The sequence below is a fragment of the Panthera leo genome, chromosome C1 (genome assembly GCF_018350215.1).
Source record: "Panthera leo isolate Ple1 chromosome C1, P.leo_Ple1_pat1.1, whole genome shotgun sequence".
Taxonomy (NCBI): Eukaryota; Metazoa; Chordata; class Mammalia; order Carnivora; family Felidae; genus Panthera; species Panthera leo.
In genome coordinates, this window is record NC_056686.1 from 48,585,166 (window position 1) to 48,603,179 (window position 18,014).

Consider the following 18,014-nt stretch of genomic DNA (forward strand, 5'->3'; position numbering starts at 1 on the left):
GCCCCTTCTGCCTTTCAAATCTCATGTGGTTGCATCTCACAGATGGAACTTAAATCAATTCCAGAAGGTTGGTGTCAAATATTCTTTTGTAGCCTTCCCAGGAGTGGGAAGTATTGCAATGCAGGAAAAAAAACATAGGAGGGGTTAGAAGTGGGTGCTGAGTGCAAATAGACAACATTTAGTGAAATCCCCAAGCAGAAACTGCATTAAGCAATATACGTGCATGTGACAGAGAGTCATTTAAGGCTGGTAAGTACTTTGGAACACGTTGGTAGTGAAAGTCACATGTATTTGCTTGCCTAACACCTACCCTCCATTTGTATACAAATATATTCTTCTCTGGGGTGAGGGACTATAATCAATGTCCCATACCCTACCCTAGCCAATGTTGTGACTCACCTTGTCTAATTAATCTCTATTTATTTATCACTTTCTCCATTCATCCCTCCCTACCTTCCTCTCTCCCATTCTCTGTCTCTGTATCTCTCATTAATTTTTCGTTCTGGGCGCGCCGGGGTGGCTCAGTTGGTTAAGTGTCTGACTCTTGATTTTGGCTTGGGTCATGATCTCATGGTTGTGAGATCGAGCCCCACATCGTGCTTTGTGCTGGGCATGGAGCCTGCTTAAGATTTTCTCTCTTCTTTTCCCTTTGCCCCTGCTCATTATCTCTCTCCTTCCCTCCCTCCCTCTCTCTCTCTCTCTCAAAAAAATTGGGATTCTGGTTTTTTTCCAAACTTTTATTTTCCCCCAGATTTTGCATAACACCATATCCTTTCAAAATATTTCTTTTTGCTTATGTTAGCAAAAGGCAGTTTCTGTTGCTAGCAACCAAACCGTACCTGGTAAGAATTTTTATCTCCTCCTTGTCCATCAGTCAAGCAAATATAAAGAATAAGTTGTGAGATACAGAAGCCCTGGATTTTCTAGAAGTGGTCTAATGTCACGTGACAATAAGATAAAAAAATGATTCATTAGACATGCAACTGGTCTGTTTTGCTTATACCTCATAAAACTTTCCCTATACACGACATCGCAAATCAGAAAAGGTCTATGGTTGGTATAGAAAGTAAGGCTTCTAGACCTTCCTGTCACTTTGGGCACAAGAATAGATAAGGCATAGGTATGCAGCACCACAAACCAGATAAGGTGATGACTTTATCAACTACTGAGGTGCTCTGCAGGGAAAAGACAGCTGGAGAAGCAGCACTCTCGAGAAATATCTATAATCATGCAAAGATCTGATCTTAGCACAGATCTGAAGGTGAACTACAATAAAAGAAATTCCTGTCTTCTATGCCTGTTGCAATTCTCTCCTCTTAGGAGGGCCAGGCTTCTGCCTACTGTATCTTCTGACCCTTTGAAAAACAGCCACAACAATACAACAACAGGATGCTAGTTCCGTTGATGTTTCCTCATTGTACATTTCTTCTTCAGAGCTGTTAGAAGCTATCAAATATGAGATAAGGCATTTGGATCAAATGGCACCAGAAACTCTCCTGCCCCTTCTTGAATGGTGCTGAGAGGAAGAGGAGGAGACTGCGAGAAAATTTTGTCAGCATTGAAACTGGACACTGCCTGATTTAAGTGGTGTATAGGATTTATGTGACCAATGAAAACTTTAAGTTCCTTCTAATAAAATATTTTCTTTCTTCCATAGTCTTTACATTACCCTGGAACCTTCAAAGAGCCATTGACAATTTGAATGTGAGAATGGGTTCCAGTTACCATTGTAGGTACTATAATTCTGATCATAGAGGCAAGTGCCAAACTCCCAACGCAGAGTCAGAGAGGTCAGGACTGGACAACAAGGTGTGTGAGCCCATTTCTAGATTCAGGCAGATCTGAGTTCAACTTCTAACTTCCACTGCAGTTACTAAGTCCAAATGGCTTTTAGTAAGCATTCTGAGTACTTTATGTGCATTTTCGCCTTTAATTTAGACAGCTGTCCTATGAAACGGGTAAGTGAAATGCCCAAGGACATACTGATCAGTGAGGTAGCTAGAATTTAAACTCAGGCTCTTTGACTCCAAATCCTGCACCCTTAACCATTGTGCTATATGGCCTCACACGTGAATGTAATATAATTTGGTTTCAGTTATGTTTTTTTTTTCTCCTTTGGAATCCCATGAACACGGCTCCAGTGTCTTCTGATATTTATTATTGCCGAAGTTTGAGGTCAGTCTGATTTGGGTTCATTTAAAATTAATTTTTTCCTTTATTTGCTTTGGTTTAGTTTTATTTTGTTTTTGGCCTGCATCCTTAAATAATATTCTTTGTCTCTGGAAACACAAAACTTTTGTCAGGATAGACATGGATACATTTTTTTCCCCTTTATTTAGCTTAGTCATACTGAATCCTTTCAATCTGTATACAGAGCGTTTTTTTCTTTTTTCCCCATCTCTGTAAAGTTTCTTCAGCTGTGGCTTTTGTTGTTAGTTCTTGTTCAGTTTTTCTAGTTTCTTCTTCCACAATGCCAAGTCCTCTTAGGTTCAATTTCTATTCTTATTCGTCTATGTCTGCTCTCCTCCCTCATTTTCTTCTGTTTTTCTTTTCTAGATTTTGTGAAAACCTCTCAAGTTTGACATTATGTATTAGATTTTCTCTGCTGTTAATTTTCCTTTTTATTGATTCTTTTTTTTATATAAATAATATTTTATTGGAACACAGCCACAGCCATTTGTCATGTGTTGTTTGTGGCTGCCTTCAGGCTATAGTGACCTAGCAGAGTAGCAGAAATAGACTGTAGACCCACAAAGCCTAAGTCATTTGCTACCTGGCCCTTTATAGACAAAGTTTGCTTACTTAAAAATATAATACAAATATCCTAATATCATCAAATATCCAGCAATATTCAGATTTCCTTGATTATCTCCTATTTTTTACTGAGATATAATTGATATGTAACGTTATATTAGTTTCAGGTGTATAACATAATGATTCAATATATGTATATAGAGAGAAATGATCACAATTAATCTAGTTAATGTATATCAACACACATAGTTACAATCTTGATTACTTCTTTTGTTAATGTTTGTTTATTTTTGAGAGAGAGTGAGAGACAGAGACAGAGTGCAAGCAGGGGAGGGGCAGAGAGAGAGAGAGAGGGTAGAAACAGAATCCAAAATAGCTCCAGGCTCTGAGCGGTCACAACAGAGCCTGAAATGGGGCTCAAACTCACAGGATGTGAGATCATGACCTGAACTGAAGTCAGATGCTCAACCTACTGAGCCACCCAGGCGCTCCAATCCTGATTACCTCTTAATACGGCTGTTGAAGCTTCAGTTTCCTTGAAACTATACATATTTTACCAAGTTCTTTCTAATTTCTTCTGTTCACTTTAGGACTTTTCTAAATTTTGTTTTAATAGCCTTTTAATCTCATTATGCTTATTACTTTCCAATTGGTTTCATTAGAGGACATGGCTCCATACAGCCTACAGAGAACACCAATGGTTCTCTAAATGTTTTCCGGTTTTTAGAGTAAGTCACATCCAAAGTTCACTGCTATTTGGAGCCAACCAGATTGCCATGACCTACCTGTCCATGGTCTGCAGGATTTTTAAAAATTAGGCCTGATAGTGGGGTTTTCTCTTTATTCACTGTCAAGTGAGGAGCTGTTCACATTCTGCACAACCCAGCAGATGAACTGAATAGTTTTCCCTTGGCCCTATTCACTGCTCATTTAGCCCTGCAGTCAAGGAGTGAGTGACAACCCTCACCGATGCCTGGTAGCCCTCTGTTGGGACCCAGGGTATGTATGTCATAATGGATACACTCAGCATATACAACTACCACGGATCCCTCTCTCTGCTCCAACCCACATGACTTTAATGTCAGGAATGATGCCTCACCAAATGCAGACATCACAGCCATGTTTACCCCTGCCCTCCTTCCTCACCCCAACTTTCTGCTCTGTCATTCCTGGGAGTTGTGCCTTCTGCATAGGTACAGGAAAGCAGTCTGTGAGGAAGTGTGCATGTGTGTATCCTTGGGTGGGGAAAAAAGGGCAGTAGTACTCTAGCAGCTACAGAAAGCAGTGCCTGTGTCATTTTGTAGTTGGTGAAGACTTGGGGCCTCCAAATCAAGGGGAAGTCTGGTGAAGGGACAAGGGATCTTCTGTCTGTTGTACTTCTCACAAGTAGACAAGGCAAAGCATGGGCGCCAACTCGCTGATTTTCCCAGATTCCATATACTTATAGTAGGTGAGATTACTTCTAGATTTTGACACTAGAGTGCTTATTAGTGTGTGTGTGTGTGTGTGTGTGTGTGTGTGTGCGCGCGTGTGTGTGTGTGTGTGTTTGGCTCTTTTTTTTATTCAGTTGGAATTTTAATCATGGATTGTTAAGTGGATGACATTTTATATAATAAGTATTATATATCAAAAAAATGTAAACAAAATCCTAAACACACCAAACATGCAAAATGTGGGCTATTTCATAGGAATACCCTTGTAATCTTCATGAACTTAACTACAGGTGACATGTTTCTTTGTGAGCTCCATACAGGCTTAAACCAAAAGTGTGCTGGTGCTGACTTCCCAAACCCGTTAACTTTCTCCACCTTGCGAAGTGTATGCTCCAGCCAAAAACCGAGTTCTCCAGACTTGCTATGCTTTTGCTTGCTTCGTTGTCTTGGCACGTTCTGCTTTTCCCTCTGAGACACTCCCCTCCTTCTTTTTTCTTGTTAGTTACTACACGTCCCCCACCAGGCTCAGCTGAGATGTAGTATAGAATAGTGCTGAAGGGCCAGCTCTGCTCAGACTGCTAGAATCACAGGTTAAGTCCCATGATCTGAAGCATTTGATCATTAGAGCCATGCCCTGAGGGATCCTGTACTCTTCTCCTCCAGCTGAAAGGGTACAATATATGCTAGAAGGGGGAGGTAGGTAGGCTGTCATAACAAAATACTGTAGACTAGGGAAATTAAGCCACAGAAATTTATTTTCTACAGTTTGGGAGGCAAGACGTCCAAGATCAAGGTGTCAGCAGGTTTGACTTCTGCTGAGATTCCTGTCATTAGCTTGGAGGTGGCTGCTTTCTCTCTGTGTCCTCACATGGTCTTTTCTCTGTGTTAGCCCATCCTCGGTGTCTCTGTTTCCAAATTTCCTCTTCTTGTAAGGATACCAGTCAGATCAGATTAGGGCCCACCCTAATGGCCTCATTTTATTTAACACAATTGCCTCTTTAAAGGCTTTGTCTCCAAACACAGTCATAGTATAAGGTACTGGAGGTTAGGACTTCAACATATGAATTTGGGGAGATGCAATTCAGCCTATAATAGAAACAAAGATTCAAAGAAGCCCAACTTTTGGGACAATTTACTTAAGGTCTCTGAATCTCAGTTTACTCATCTGTGAAGTGCATATAAAAACATAACTCATGGGGCTTTTGGGAGTATGAAATGAGATAAGCCATGTAAAGCATCTGGCCCAAAGCTTGTGTCACATGAAGTGCCACATGCATCGATCCCTTACACTCTCAAGTCAGGAGGTTATTTTGGTTATGTTGTTTAAAAACCCAGTGACCGGGATGCTCATTCTACTCCCACCATCTTCCTTTGTTGTCACCTTCTTGATGATAGAAGCTATGTTGTATTCTTCTTGCCTTCCAGTTAACTGTGAGAAGCACAGCCCTTCTCTGATCCATAGGCAATAAATTCTTGAATCCATACAAAAGGATTCTTTTTACATTTGACAGATGAGGAAATTAAGGTGAAGAGAAATTAGTGATTTGCCCAAGTGCATTTCCGAGCAAGAATTTCTATCTAGGCAGTCCATGTGATTCCAGAGCTCATGCTGCCTTTCCCCAAGGACAGGGACTGAGAGGTAGAGGAGGTGCCACACCAGGGAGGAGAAGTTACCTCCAAGCCCTGGGCTCTTTTGGATCATGCCTTCCTCTGGAACTTAAGAGCTTTTGAATCTGTATCTCACACCTCTCCTGGGTCTTAGGAGGGAGGACAGGATGGAGCTCCTCAAATCCAGTCTATGCTCAGCACCAAGCCCAAGGGTGGACCTAGCCATGGAACTCAACCAGTTTTTGTAAATCCCCTGTGCTTTGCCACTATCCTATAAGCTTCTGAGTTTCCTAGACCTGTCAGCATAGTGTATTAAGAGTGAAGGCTCTGAAGCTAGAGAGCCTGCTTTTGACTCAGCCTCAGTGATGAATTCATTTACCAGTAACCTGTTGGTTTTAGCCTCTCTTTACCTTAGTTTCTTCTTTTGAAAAATAATAGTACCTACCTCATGGAGCATTCACAAGGATGAAAAGAGTTAATATTTGTAAAGCGCTTAGAACATTGCCTGGAATATAGTAAGCTGTATATAAATGTTGGCTCTTAATAATAATAATAATAATAGGAAATATATTATTGAAAGTAATAATATAATAATTATTAATATAATTAATAATAATTATTGTTTTCACCCCATATGGATACGGACTTCTGCAAGAGAAGACTGGAATTAATGAACTCTTAAAAGACATGTCTGGTTTCCAAGATCCAGCCAATGGGCAGACCCATAAAATGTCTCTAATTGTTCACTGTCTACCAATTTTTCGATTCCCATTTACAAGTAATTGCTGAATCAAACACCTCATGTTTGCTTTATCTCCTAAAATCCTCTGGTCATCCCTGGGATTATCAAACCAGTCCTTTTCAACCTAATTGCACTCTTCATAATGGGCCAGATGTGGACGGGAAGTCCTACTCGTGGCTGTGTCAATTGCGGCTTCCAGAGCAGCTACATTATTTATCCCCTCCCCCAAGACAATTTGGCTTGTGTGCCTGTGTTTTAAACTGGGTTTGAAGCATTTAATTTTGCCAATACAATTTTCGGGTATTAGTTTGCCTCCTGTCCTCTCTCTGCCCTCCTTAATTACCATTTATTGCAAAGTCACACAGAAACATTAAATGCTAATTCTGACTTACGTGTTCCTGGCCAAGAACAAGGATAATAATTTCCATCCAACACAACCTGAACTCATTTTATATAAGGGTGATTCAGAGTAGAGATTTGAAATCGTAATCAAGTCTTTCTCAAAATCGCCTTACCCTAGCAGACATTCACTAATGTCTCTGCTAATTGGTAGGCAAATGGCAAAAAACAAAATCTCAGTGTTAAAAAAAAAAAACACAAAAAACAACAACTTTGTAACATCGTTGGTGAAATTGCTCCTCTCATCAGCTCTTGCAACGTGACAGTTTAAGAAGGGAACGCAACTCATTTTATTTGGTTAGATGGGGCTAATCCCACATCACCATAATCCCTCCTGATGTTTTATTGATTCTAAAGGACATTTAATCAGGAAGCAGCTCAGCACTAGAATCCTGCTAATTAGCAAGCAGCCACATTCCAAATGGGTTCCCAATTGAACAGCAGATTAATGGACAATATGTACTAAAATAATGATTCGTGCATTCAGCTCTTAAAATGTGTGTCTAAATTGCATCTTTAATCTCTTAAGGATATAGGTTTGCATACAAAGCCCTTAACGGAATGGATTTAATTCAACAGAAGAAGCTTTAGCCAATGACTGTTTAAGGATGAAACAGGTTTATCACTTATAAATGCAATTCTTCACTGGTTCTCATGGTTTGATGTCCTTGAACATTCAAAGGTCAAAGGTGAATAAAGAAACTGGTGCGCTTCTCTGATATGCATATAAGCATGGGAAATTGAGAATATTGATATATAGCCTAACCTCATTTGCTTCCCATTCACTCTTACTCTCATATCTCTGTTTCCTGTAATCTTTGTTCTGGACCCCATGTTTTAATCAGGTACACTATGTACCAGGTATAATGTGAGCTCTGATACTTGCATTTTCTCCATTTATACTGATGCCTTTTTAGGACTCCCGATTTTAGCTTATTGGTTTTCTATTTGGCTCTTAGCCCACTTTAATGCTTTTGCTGCTTAACCGCCTCCGCGCCCCCCCCCCCCCACCCCAGCCCCTTACTCAACTACCACCAAGATTTTACAGAAGGGGAACTCCCATGTTCAAAGCTGGTCTAGTGGAAATTCATTGGCTAGGCTCAACCTCCTCCCATCATTTATTTATCAATTGATGTTCCCATTAACCTTTACACTTCTATGTTTCTCTGTATTGCTCTTATCATCATGTGATGTATCACACATTCCAGCGTACTTATTGTTTCTCTTCCCCATTAGAATATAAGCTTCAGGGCACCTGGGTGGCTCAGTCAGTTAAGCATCTGACTCTTGATCTTGGCTCAGGTCATGAGCTCATGTTTGTGAGTTTGAGCCCAGTGTGGGGCTCTGTGCTGGCAGGGTGTAGTCTGCTTGGGATTCTCTCTCTCCCTCCCTCTTTCTCTGTCCCTCCCCACTCACATCCTCCCCACCACCTGACTCTCTTTCAATAAAAAAAAAGAATATAAGCTTCAAGAGTGGGGAGACTGTTTAATTCATGTCTATATTCCCAATGATTAGAGTAGTGCTTGGTAAACAGTAGGAACTCTATAAATGTTTGTTAAATAAATGAATAAATAAAGTAATAAAATATTTACTGTGTGCTTTCCATGTGCCAAGTACTGGCCTACAAGATGTTGGGAATATAATGTGAGGGAAACAGTCATGTTTCTTGCCAGCATGGAGATTACGACCTAGACACTGAAGTAACAAATCATATAAATAAATACATAATTATAAATAATGATAAGTTTTAGGAAAAATAATAGCTGAGTGCTAAGAGAAAGTATAGCACAAGGAACCTGGTTTTGATGGTGTGGTTAGGAATGGCCTTCTTCAATTTGACCATGAGAGGGACTTAGTCACAATTTGTGTATCTGCATGCATTCCTGAGACTATTTTGAGATTCCATCCCTTCCTTAATTCAGTTCAATTTCATAATGCTTCTTGAATTCTAATATATGCCAGGCAGCGCTCTAAACACTTAGCATACATCAATGGGTAAAAACAAATATTCTGCCTGCCCCCTGGAACTAGAGCTTATAGTCTGAGATCGACTGGTAACAACAATAAACATCATACATCAGCAAATCACCGAATACATTAGAAGTTGATAAGTGTGGAGAAGAAAGCAGAAGGAAAGCAGGTTAAGAGGAAGAGGAGTGAGAGACCACAACTTTAACGAGGGTGGTTAGTGTAGGCCTCACAGACAAGGTGACATCTGAGCAAAAAAATAAAGATGAAAGGGTTATCATGGAGATATCTGAGAAAGAACATTTTAAGTAGAGGATACAGTCAGAGGATAGTTGCTGAGGTGGATGGGTGCATGGTGTGTGTGAGAAAAAGAGCACAGTGTAACTGGAACAGAATGAGCAAAGGAAGTTGTAGATGGAATCAGAGAAGCAATGGGGGAGCAGATCATGTAGAACCCTTTATAAGGACTTTGATGTTTTTTTCTTTTTCTTTCCTCCGAGTGAAATAAGATTCTCTTGCAGTTTCATGAGCAGAGCAATGATATAAATTATGTTAGGTTTTAATAGATCACTGTAGCTGTTGTACTGAGGATAAACTAGGGAGAAGGGAGACGCCTCATTCAGTTAGGAGGCTATTGTAGTAATCCAGGAGAAAGATAATAGTAACTTGAACGAGGTGTAGTTAAGTAACAATAGAGGTGGTGAGAAGTAACCAGATTCTGGGCATATTCTGAACATAGAGTTGATTTACTAGTTAATTTTTGATGTATTCAACATAAAATGTGAGAAAAAGAGAACACTTAAAAATTACAGGTATGTCGGCTTCATTTTAATTCAGTTCAAAATATGTTCTAATTTCCCTTTTCCCTCTTACCATAGGTTTTTTAGAAGTGTGTTGTTAGTTTCATAATGTTTGGAGATTTCCAGGATTTTTGTGTGTTTGCTTTTAATTTCCAATTTAATTCTATTATGGTCAGAGAACATATTTTATATGATTTCATCATTTTAAACTTACTGACATTTGTTTTGTGGCTCAGAATGTGGTTTGTTTTTTAAATATTTCATGTATGCTTAAAAAGAATCTGTTTTCTTCTGTTGGTGTTATGTAACTGCTACTTATATCAAGTTATTTGATAATTTAGTCCAAATTTTTAATATTGTTACTGATTTTCTATCTGCTTGTTCTGTCAATTACTGACAGAGAGGTGTTATATTCTCCAATGGTAGTTGTGAATTTGTTTATTTCTCCTTTAGTTTTATTTTTTTGTTTCATGTAACTTAAAACTATATTATTAAGGACATGAACATTTAGGTTCATTATGTCCTCTTAATTAATTGACTTTTTGGCATCCCTTGCTTTGGAATGCACTTTGTCTTACATTAATATAACTGATCCAGCTTTCATTTCACTAGAGTTAGCATGGTATATCATTTCCATCCTTTTACTTTTGGTATGTCTTATATGTTTATATTTTAAATGGGCTCCTTGTAGACATCATTTAGTTGAGTCTTGCTTTTTTAATGGAGTCTGAAAATCACCTTTTAATTGGTGTGTTTGGATTATTAACACTTAACGTAATTATTAATATGGTTGGGTTTAAATCTAACATCTCAATATTTATTTTCCATTTATATTATTTATTTCTTGTTTCCCTTTCATCTTTTTTGTCTTTTTTATTTAAATGTTCTTATGTTTCATTTTATTTTTTTAATTAGCATTTTAACTCATTACATTCTTCTTTCAAACAAAATTATACTACTTAGTTTGTAGTATAAGAACCTAATCAAGAACATTTTCATTTCCTCCTCCCAGATTTGTATGCTATTGTCAAATGTTGCACTTATATTATGAATCCCATGCTTCAGTGTTCTTATTTTGCTTTAAACAATAAATTATCTTTTAAAGAGTTTTTTAATAAAAAATGTATTGTTTTTCATACATACATTTACTATTTCCAGTGCTTTTAATATTTTTGTGTAGATCCAAAATGATAATTTTCCTTCTGCCTGAGGACTTCTTTTAATATTTGTACTACTGCTCTGATGGTTATAAATCCTGGCATCTCCATCTTATCTTTGTTTTATAGTCTATTTTGTCTGATGTAATTACAGTGACCCCAGCTTTCTTTGGTTCCCATTTGCTTGGAATGTCTTTTCCATCGCTTCACTTTCAGTCTGTATATTGTCTTTATATCTGAATTGAGTCTCTTACAGGAAATATATAGATATGTCTTGTTTCTTTTTTATCTATTCAGTTACTCTGTATCTTCTGATTCAAGAATTTATTCCATTTACATTTAAAGTAATTATGGATAGGTATGTACTTATTGACATTTTGTTCATTGCCTTCTGGTTATTTTGTAGTTCCTCTGTTCCTTTCTTTTTCTCTTGTTCTTTTCATTTGTGGTTTAATGACTTTCTTTAATGATATACTTAGATTCTTTTCTCATTGTCTTTTGTGTATCTACTATAGGTTTTGCTTTGTGGCTACCATGAAGTTTACATATAACAACTTATATTGATAACAGTTTATTTTAGACTGACTGGTGGAAATACGAACTATTCCCAACCTTTGTGCAAGATCTAAAAATTTTTGTGTCTTTCTTTTGTCTCCCCCCCCCCCCCCCAAATCTGGCTTTGGGTAGTTTCCTCAAATGGATATATTAGCCAGTACTCACATGAAGACTCAAGAGCAACTCTTTAGAAAGAGAAATGTTCAGATCTCTCTTCTCCACTACTCTGTACTGTGCTTTCTAACCTTCTTAGCCTTCTTGAACTCCAAACGCCATCTTTTTAACTAAAGAAGAATCTGGGCTCTGGATTTCCTCTTCTTGTTCAGTACTTAGCTTACCTTATTTATTTTCCTTTCTTCAGGAATTGCTGTTCTGTGCTGGCTGGTGTCAAATGTCTGAAAACTATTGTTTCATAGATTCTGTCCTGTTTTTAGTTGTTTAAGGTGGAATGGTAAATCTTTTCTTGATGGTCTATGATGGTTGGAACTTGAAATTTCCTGCTTTGTCTCTCTATGACCAAGAAGACTCTGTCCTTAATATAAGTAAACATTCCTTAACTATCTATAAGTGATGAAATTGATAGCTTCACAAAAAACTTCTAAAGACAGATTTCAGTATTTAGTATCCTAATAAAGGACTACGTGAATAAAAAATCAACTTACTTTATTTCACCATGATAACCCAAATTCTGGTGGCTTAGCAATGTTTCCAGAAAACTCAAAGTCAGATACAATCCATGTTTTCCGCATATAGCCCTGACCTGCAGAATAAGAAAGAATTTGGAGTTTTGTTACAATGAAATTAAGATTTGAATTTCCTTCCCATAATTAGAACCCATATGATTTTGACAAAGAACTAGTACCCAGGAGTGAATTATCTCATCAGGATATCACTCACGACAATAATATCCCACTGAATGAGCACTGGGTGATATCTGGAATTGTTCAATCACTGTATTGTTCACCTGGGACTAATAGAACACTCTATGTTAAATATACTGGACTAAATTTTTAAAAATTAAAATAAAAAAATAGCAAATTTGTATTTGGTTGGTGCCGAGGTATTGCTCATTATTCAGAAGCCATCGGACTTTGAAATGTTGGTCTTAAATTTTTGTCAGCAATGGAATTGGTGGTTAAGGCCTAGAACTTATATACAATTATTATTTAGGTAAATTGCAAAAAAAAAAATTGTGTATCTCCTTTGATTTATAAAACAAGCTTGAGGTATTAGCATGGTCAATATTGCTATCTGCATTTAATATATGACAAAACCAAGACTTAGACTAAGTCACCTCCTTGATGTTACACAGTTAATAAATGATGAAACTTAATCTAGAAACCAGATGCCAAATACATTCCTGTTGGATGATTGAATAAGGTGTCAGTGCTGTTTCCCAAGTACTTAATATTTTCTTAATTTAGCTGACAAATCAGTTCAGATCTCAGGTTGGTGGGTGGATGACACTGAGATTCAAACATGTCAGACTTTTAGGGGTATGATAACATGTGTTGTGTGTTTATCTTGCTGTTTAAACATGGACTTTGGAATGAAACAGTACTCATTTTGGACACCAACTCTGCTTTCTGTGATCTGTGTGACCTTTCTGTGCCCAATGTTTCATCTACTAAGTAAGACTAGTATTTTCTACTTCCTAGACTTCTGAGGTTGATATGAAAAAATAAGCAATTAGAATAGTGTCTGGCTTCAAGTTAGGCATTTGATTAATATTTGTTTAAATGAAGAGAAGGAGGAAGGGAGGAGAGAGAATGAGGAGAAGGAAGGGAGGGGAGAGAGAGAAAAGAGAGGACAGAGGATAGAGGGATTAGAGGAGAGGAGAGAAGGGAGAGAGAGAACAAGGAGAAAGAGGGGAAGGAGGGAAAGAAGGAAGGGAGGGAGGAGGAAAGGACAAAGAAAAAGAGATGTCTAATTTAGTGTTTGGATTAAATAGTAGCTACTATTACTACTTTGAGAGGAAGTTCAGTATAGTGACTGTATTAAGCATGTTTTTTATCTTGAGTGATTGTGCCCCCCCCCCCCCCCCCCCCCCCCAGCTAGCCAATTCCTAGATTTAGTAAAGGACTGGCTTGAAAGTATGCTTTTCTTTCAAATGCAAACCAACCTCTTTCCTGGGGCTCTCACACTTGGGTTGCTATGCCCTTATCACCCCCAGGGCCAAGTACTAGGTGACAGCCCCTGAGTCCCTGAGCTCACTGAAATAAATCCAACTAGCTAATCCTAAACCTGCTTACCCTGCCTTGCCCCTTCCACAATGAGGGCTCTTGACCACATTTTCCCCTTATCCCCTCTGCTTCCTGACCAACCCTGCTGCTTCTGGTGTGGCCTGTGGGAATGTGCCATGCTCCCTCCCCTTGGAAACTGCGAGTAACAAACTATCTCTTCAGTGGCAGTCATCTCCTGATCTGTTGGTCAGACCATAGCTGAATAATAATAAAACCTGGATTTTAAAATAGTGACAAAAAAACTAATCTTGGTTTGTCTTTATGGAAGGAAATAGCAATAAATCTAAGTTTAAAACTTGTACATGTTACTTACTAGGTATAGAGGAGTAATGTCAAGGATGTTTCAAGGAGGGAAAAAAGATCAATTTGAAACATAGAAACAACTTAGTAAGAGTTTATAAGAAGAATAAGGGGTCAGGAAAAATTCCAGGCAGAAGAAAAACATGTGTAATTAATGGATGAGAAAGAGTATGGTGCTTTTTACAAATGGCATGTATTTTGACATTACCCACCTACTATAGTTTTATACCCTTTTCTAGACTGGGCAGTAATTATTTGTTCCCTAGAACTTTATTACAAAACCTTGGCTTACTGAGGGCTGTGGTTGTGTTTCATTCATATTTCGATCACCATTGTCTAGCACCATATTGAAAAATAAAGTATTAATAATTTTGAACAGATGAATACATAGACGAACAAGGAAGCGAATGAATGAGATGAAGACAGAAAAAAAATAGAGTGTGTACGGGCAGAGATTGGCAAAAGTAACTTTAGAGAGGTAGAAATTAGTGACATTATGCCATTTTAGTCCGTAAATAAGAATGGAATTATCCTCATGATTACAGCATATTGATGTATTTTTAAACATCAGAGGTTATTCTAAAAACAGTTGATTTACTTCTGGCAACATTGAGTTTTGCCCTAGGCTAAAATGAACAGCAGATTAGAAATAGTACATCAGGGTTCCTAGAAGCAGATTGATTGATAGCTGCTAAGAACTGACAGTTATAAAGGAGCAAATAAATAAATAAATAAATAACAACAACAAAAAAACCAACATCTAGCAGAAAATCCTGCCAACCTAGTGTTACTCAGGATTATTACTAAAATTCTTTAAAGCATGAATATATATAATGATGACCCTTATTCAATAAGAAAGGATTTCATTATGTGTAGTTTCTTCTGTTTAGTAAGGAAATGTTTTTTAATCAAATGTAAATAAAATGTCTACATTATTTAGAAAATTCCACGTGAAATAAATATTTATTTCCCCAAAATGCTCCTTGAAAGAGTGGCACACAGATGCTCTCTCAACTTCCTCTCTTCCCACTTATGGCTCCATTTGCATTTTACCCCATCACTGTACTTAAACTGTATTTGCTAAGTCACTGGTAGTTTCCATGGTTTGAAATTGTGTGAGTACTTTTCAGTCCTAATTACAGATGGTATCTTCATAGCATGAAACATGGCTGATCATGCCATTCTTCTATAAATCTCTTTTTTGGTTTTCCTGACCATCCCCATGTCTCATTTGATTGTTTTTAGTCTCCTTTGCTGGCTTGTCTTCTAACTACTCCTTAACAATGAAAGTCCTCCTCAACATTCCTTCTCACTTTCTGTATGTCCTTGGGTAACGCTAACTATTCCCATGGCTTCAACTCCATATTGAAGACCCTTAAATCATTATTTAATTTCTCAACCCAGATCAATGTGTTTAAAACTGAACTCCCCATCCTGTCCTCCACTCCTCCAAAGCTACTCCTTTTCTGTTTTCTATCATGGTGAAAGGTATCACCACTCACCAAGTTGTGAAAGCCAAAATGTTGGGAGTAATTTTTGGTTCTTCCTAATTCAGGGCCCATACCCAGTTAGTCACCAAGACCTACTTTACTAGCTCTATCTCCCCTGTTCTGCCTTGGTTTAAAACCTCATAATTTCTTGCTTGAATTGTTGGAACAGCCTTCTAAAGGGCTCTCTTTGCCTTTAATTCTTCATATTCCATTAAGGTGCTTTTGGTCAAATTTCAAATTTGATCGTATCATTCATTCACTGTTTAATATCTTTTCATGATCCTTTTGGGCCTTCAGGATAAGGTTAAGCCTCCTAGAAAGACCCTTCATAAACTGGCTCCCACTTTCTCTTCTAACCTCGCCTTGAGCAGCATCTCCCACCAATCCCAGCCACCGCATACCTGCTGTGTCCTGTCCATTTGAATGACTTACAGTTCCCTGAATTAGCCACTCTGTCTCTCCTTTCAGTTCCATTTCACATTATTCTTTTACATAGAATGCCTTTCCCATCCCTTAGTTTGCTCCTCCTCCCAATTCTTTGTCAAATTCACTTGTCCTCTAAGATTTAGTTTTTGTACCATCTCTTCTGGAGGGTTTTTGAGGCAGGCTAGTTTGGTGTTCCTTCTTTGTGTTTCAAGTTACTGCCATTACTCTATTTGTCATACAGAGTTGTGACATAGTTAAAATGTCACCCTTCTCCTGGGTTCCTGGAGAACTGAGGAACTGAAATCATAATAGTCTCCTCTCCTTAGTGCCTTCGCATACTGCTCAGAACCCAGGATGTGGACCTACATTGCTTCAGCAATCCTGCCAGAAGCCATCATTACATCAAGACATGCTAGAGGAACAGGATGAGGGAGTCCACAGAATGAGGATGGGAGATGTTTGATATGTTTTTAGACTGTTCTATGAGAAGGGCAAAATTTCATTCGAGTGGCAAGACCCATAGATTATCCTTCAAGAATACATTTATTTGAGAGGTTATAGATGATCTGTGAACACTCTGAAATGTTGGCTGTGAGGATGGCAACCCCACCCCCCTCAACACAGGGACACAGAGTGCATTGATTTCATGAGAAATTTAAGGAAGCCTGTGATTCTTTCCCCTACGCTCCAAGGAGATTAAGAATTACTGGTCCAACAAGAAAAGCCCTTCCAACTCATATCCTTTCCTGGTCTACTCTGAAGTCCTGTGTCTAAAAGCATGAATGTTGGGGCACAGCTGCTGCTGTTTTTTTGTATCCAATGTCCCTTGGGCCTCAATTTGTCTCACGTTCTGGGGAAACAGAATTCTATTTTATATGCCTCCCAGACTGTAATATACTTTGAGTGAGTTCCAGATGTCTTAAGAGATGCCAGATGGCTGAAGAGAGGCAGACCAGCTTCAAGGAAAATGTGCCCCATTTCCTTGGATATGAACCACAAATTTAAGCTTTCAGGACCAGCTCTAAGAACCAGTACTCAGTGTGGCCATCACTTGACCCTGGGAAAGATTCCCCTTCCTTGGGCTGTTTTGAGTAATAATTTAACCAAACACTGAATTTTTTTGTTTAATTAGAAGAAAAGGAAACTAGTATTTACGGAGTGCCTCATGTATTAGCGTGCTAAGTACCTTCACATACTTATCTTGCTGAATCCTCACAATAGATGCAGGAGATAGATATTTCAAACCCAGTTTTTCCAGTGGAAAAATCTAAAGACTCAAAGAGTTTAAGAAAACTTATTTTGATTCCCAAGTTATTTATGTTTTATTCTCCAAGTATTATCTGAGAACCTTCAAGCTTCATTGATGGTGTTATGTAATTTCCAATCTAACAGAGAATTGCTGTTTCTTACTGATCTGATGAACGTAGTGAAAGCTATTTATGTTGTGTGGAATCTCTGGTAGTGTTCTCTCTCTCTCTCTTTCTAGTGACACATGCTTGCATGTGTCATATTCACATACGTACACACACAATTACACCCTACTATGACCTTTGCCTTTGCATGATTAGTTGACTGTATAAATGAAAGCATAGAGAAATCTGCTTCTGTCCTGGGATAAGTGTCCACTGTCATTATATTGTGTCCTTGCTTCCTTAGTAAACATCACACGTTCTTTTAAATTCTTTCTCATTTCTAACCTGTTTGCCTAGATGAAAGGCATTTTCTAATCTTTACTATAGCATTTTCTTTTTCCTCCCCCCTCCCCCCTAACTAATTTCCAATCCCTTTATTCCCCTGGAACTCTAAGTCTTGTATCACAGACTTAATGGATGATTCCAGATACCTTTTGCCTAATAGAGTTCCGATTTTGGCCCTCAATATCCCTCTACTCTTCTGTACTTTGAACCCTGGCTCTATAGCTTGCTAGCTGTAGTCCTTGGATGATTCAGTTGACCTCTCTGAGACTCAGTATTTTTCATTAAACGGGTATTATAACATCTATCTGGATTTTGTAGTCATCTGTAAATGTTAAATTAAAATGGTGTAACTAAAGCATTTAGTGCAGTGGTTGGCACTTAGTAAGAACTCAATAAAGCTTGGTGGTGACAAGTTGTTGCTAATGGAATGGTAGTAATACTC

At 38.2% G+C, this 18,014-nt stretch overlaps 1 protein-coding gene and 1 long non-coding RNA gene across 5 annotated transcripts in view; one reads left to right on the forward strand and one right to left on the reverse strand.

The window, feature by feature from the left end:
* Positions 1–18,014, reverse strand: part of CC1H1orf87 (chromosome C1 C1orf87 homolog) — a 78,816-nt gene that overhangs the window by 21,349 nt on the left and 39,453 nt on the right. For both annotated transcript variants that reach the window (XM_042953159.1, XM_042953158.1), the window contains one exon: positions 12,079–12,176. In XM_042953159.1, the coding sequence (XP_042809093.1) occupies positions 12,079–12,176 (98 nt within the window). The remainder of the gene's footprint in view (positions 1–12,078; positions 12,177–18,014) is intronic.
* LOC122228223 overlaps positions 1–18,014 on the forward strand; it is a 126,829-nt gene that overhangs the window by 13,336 nt on the left and 95,479 nt on the right. The window lies entirely within an intron of this gene.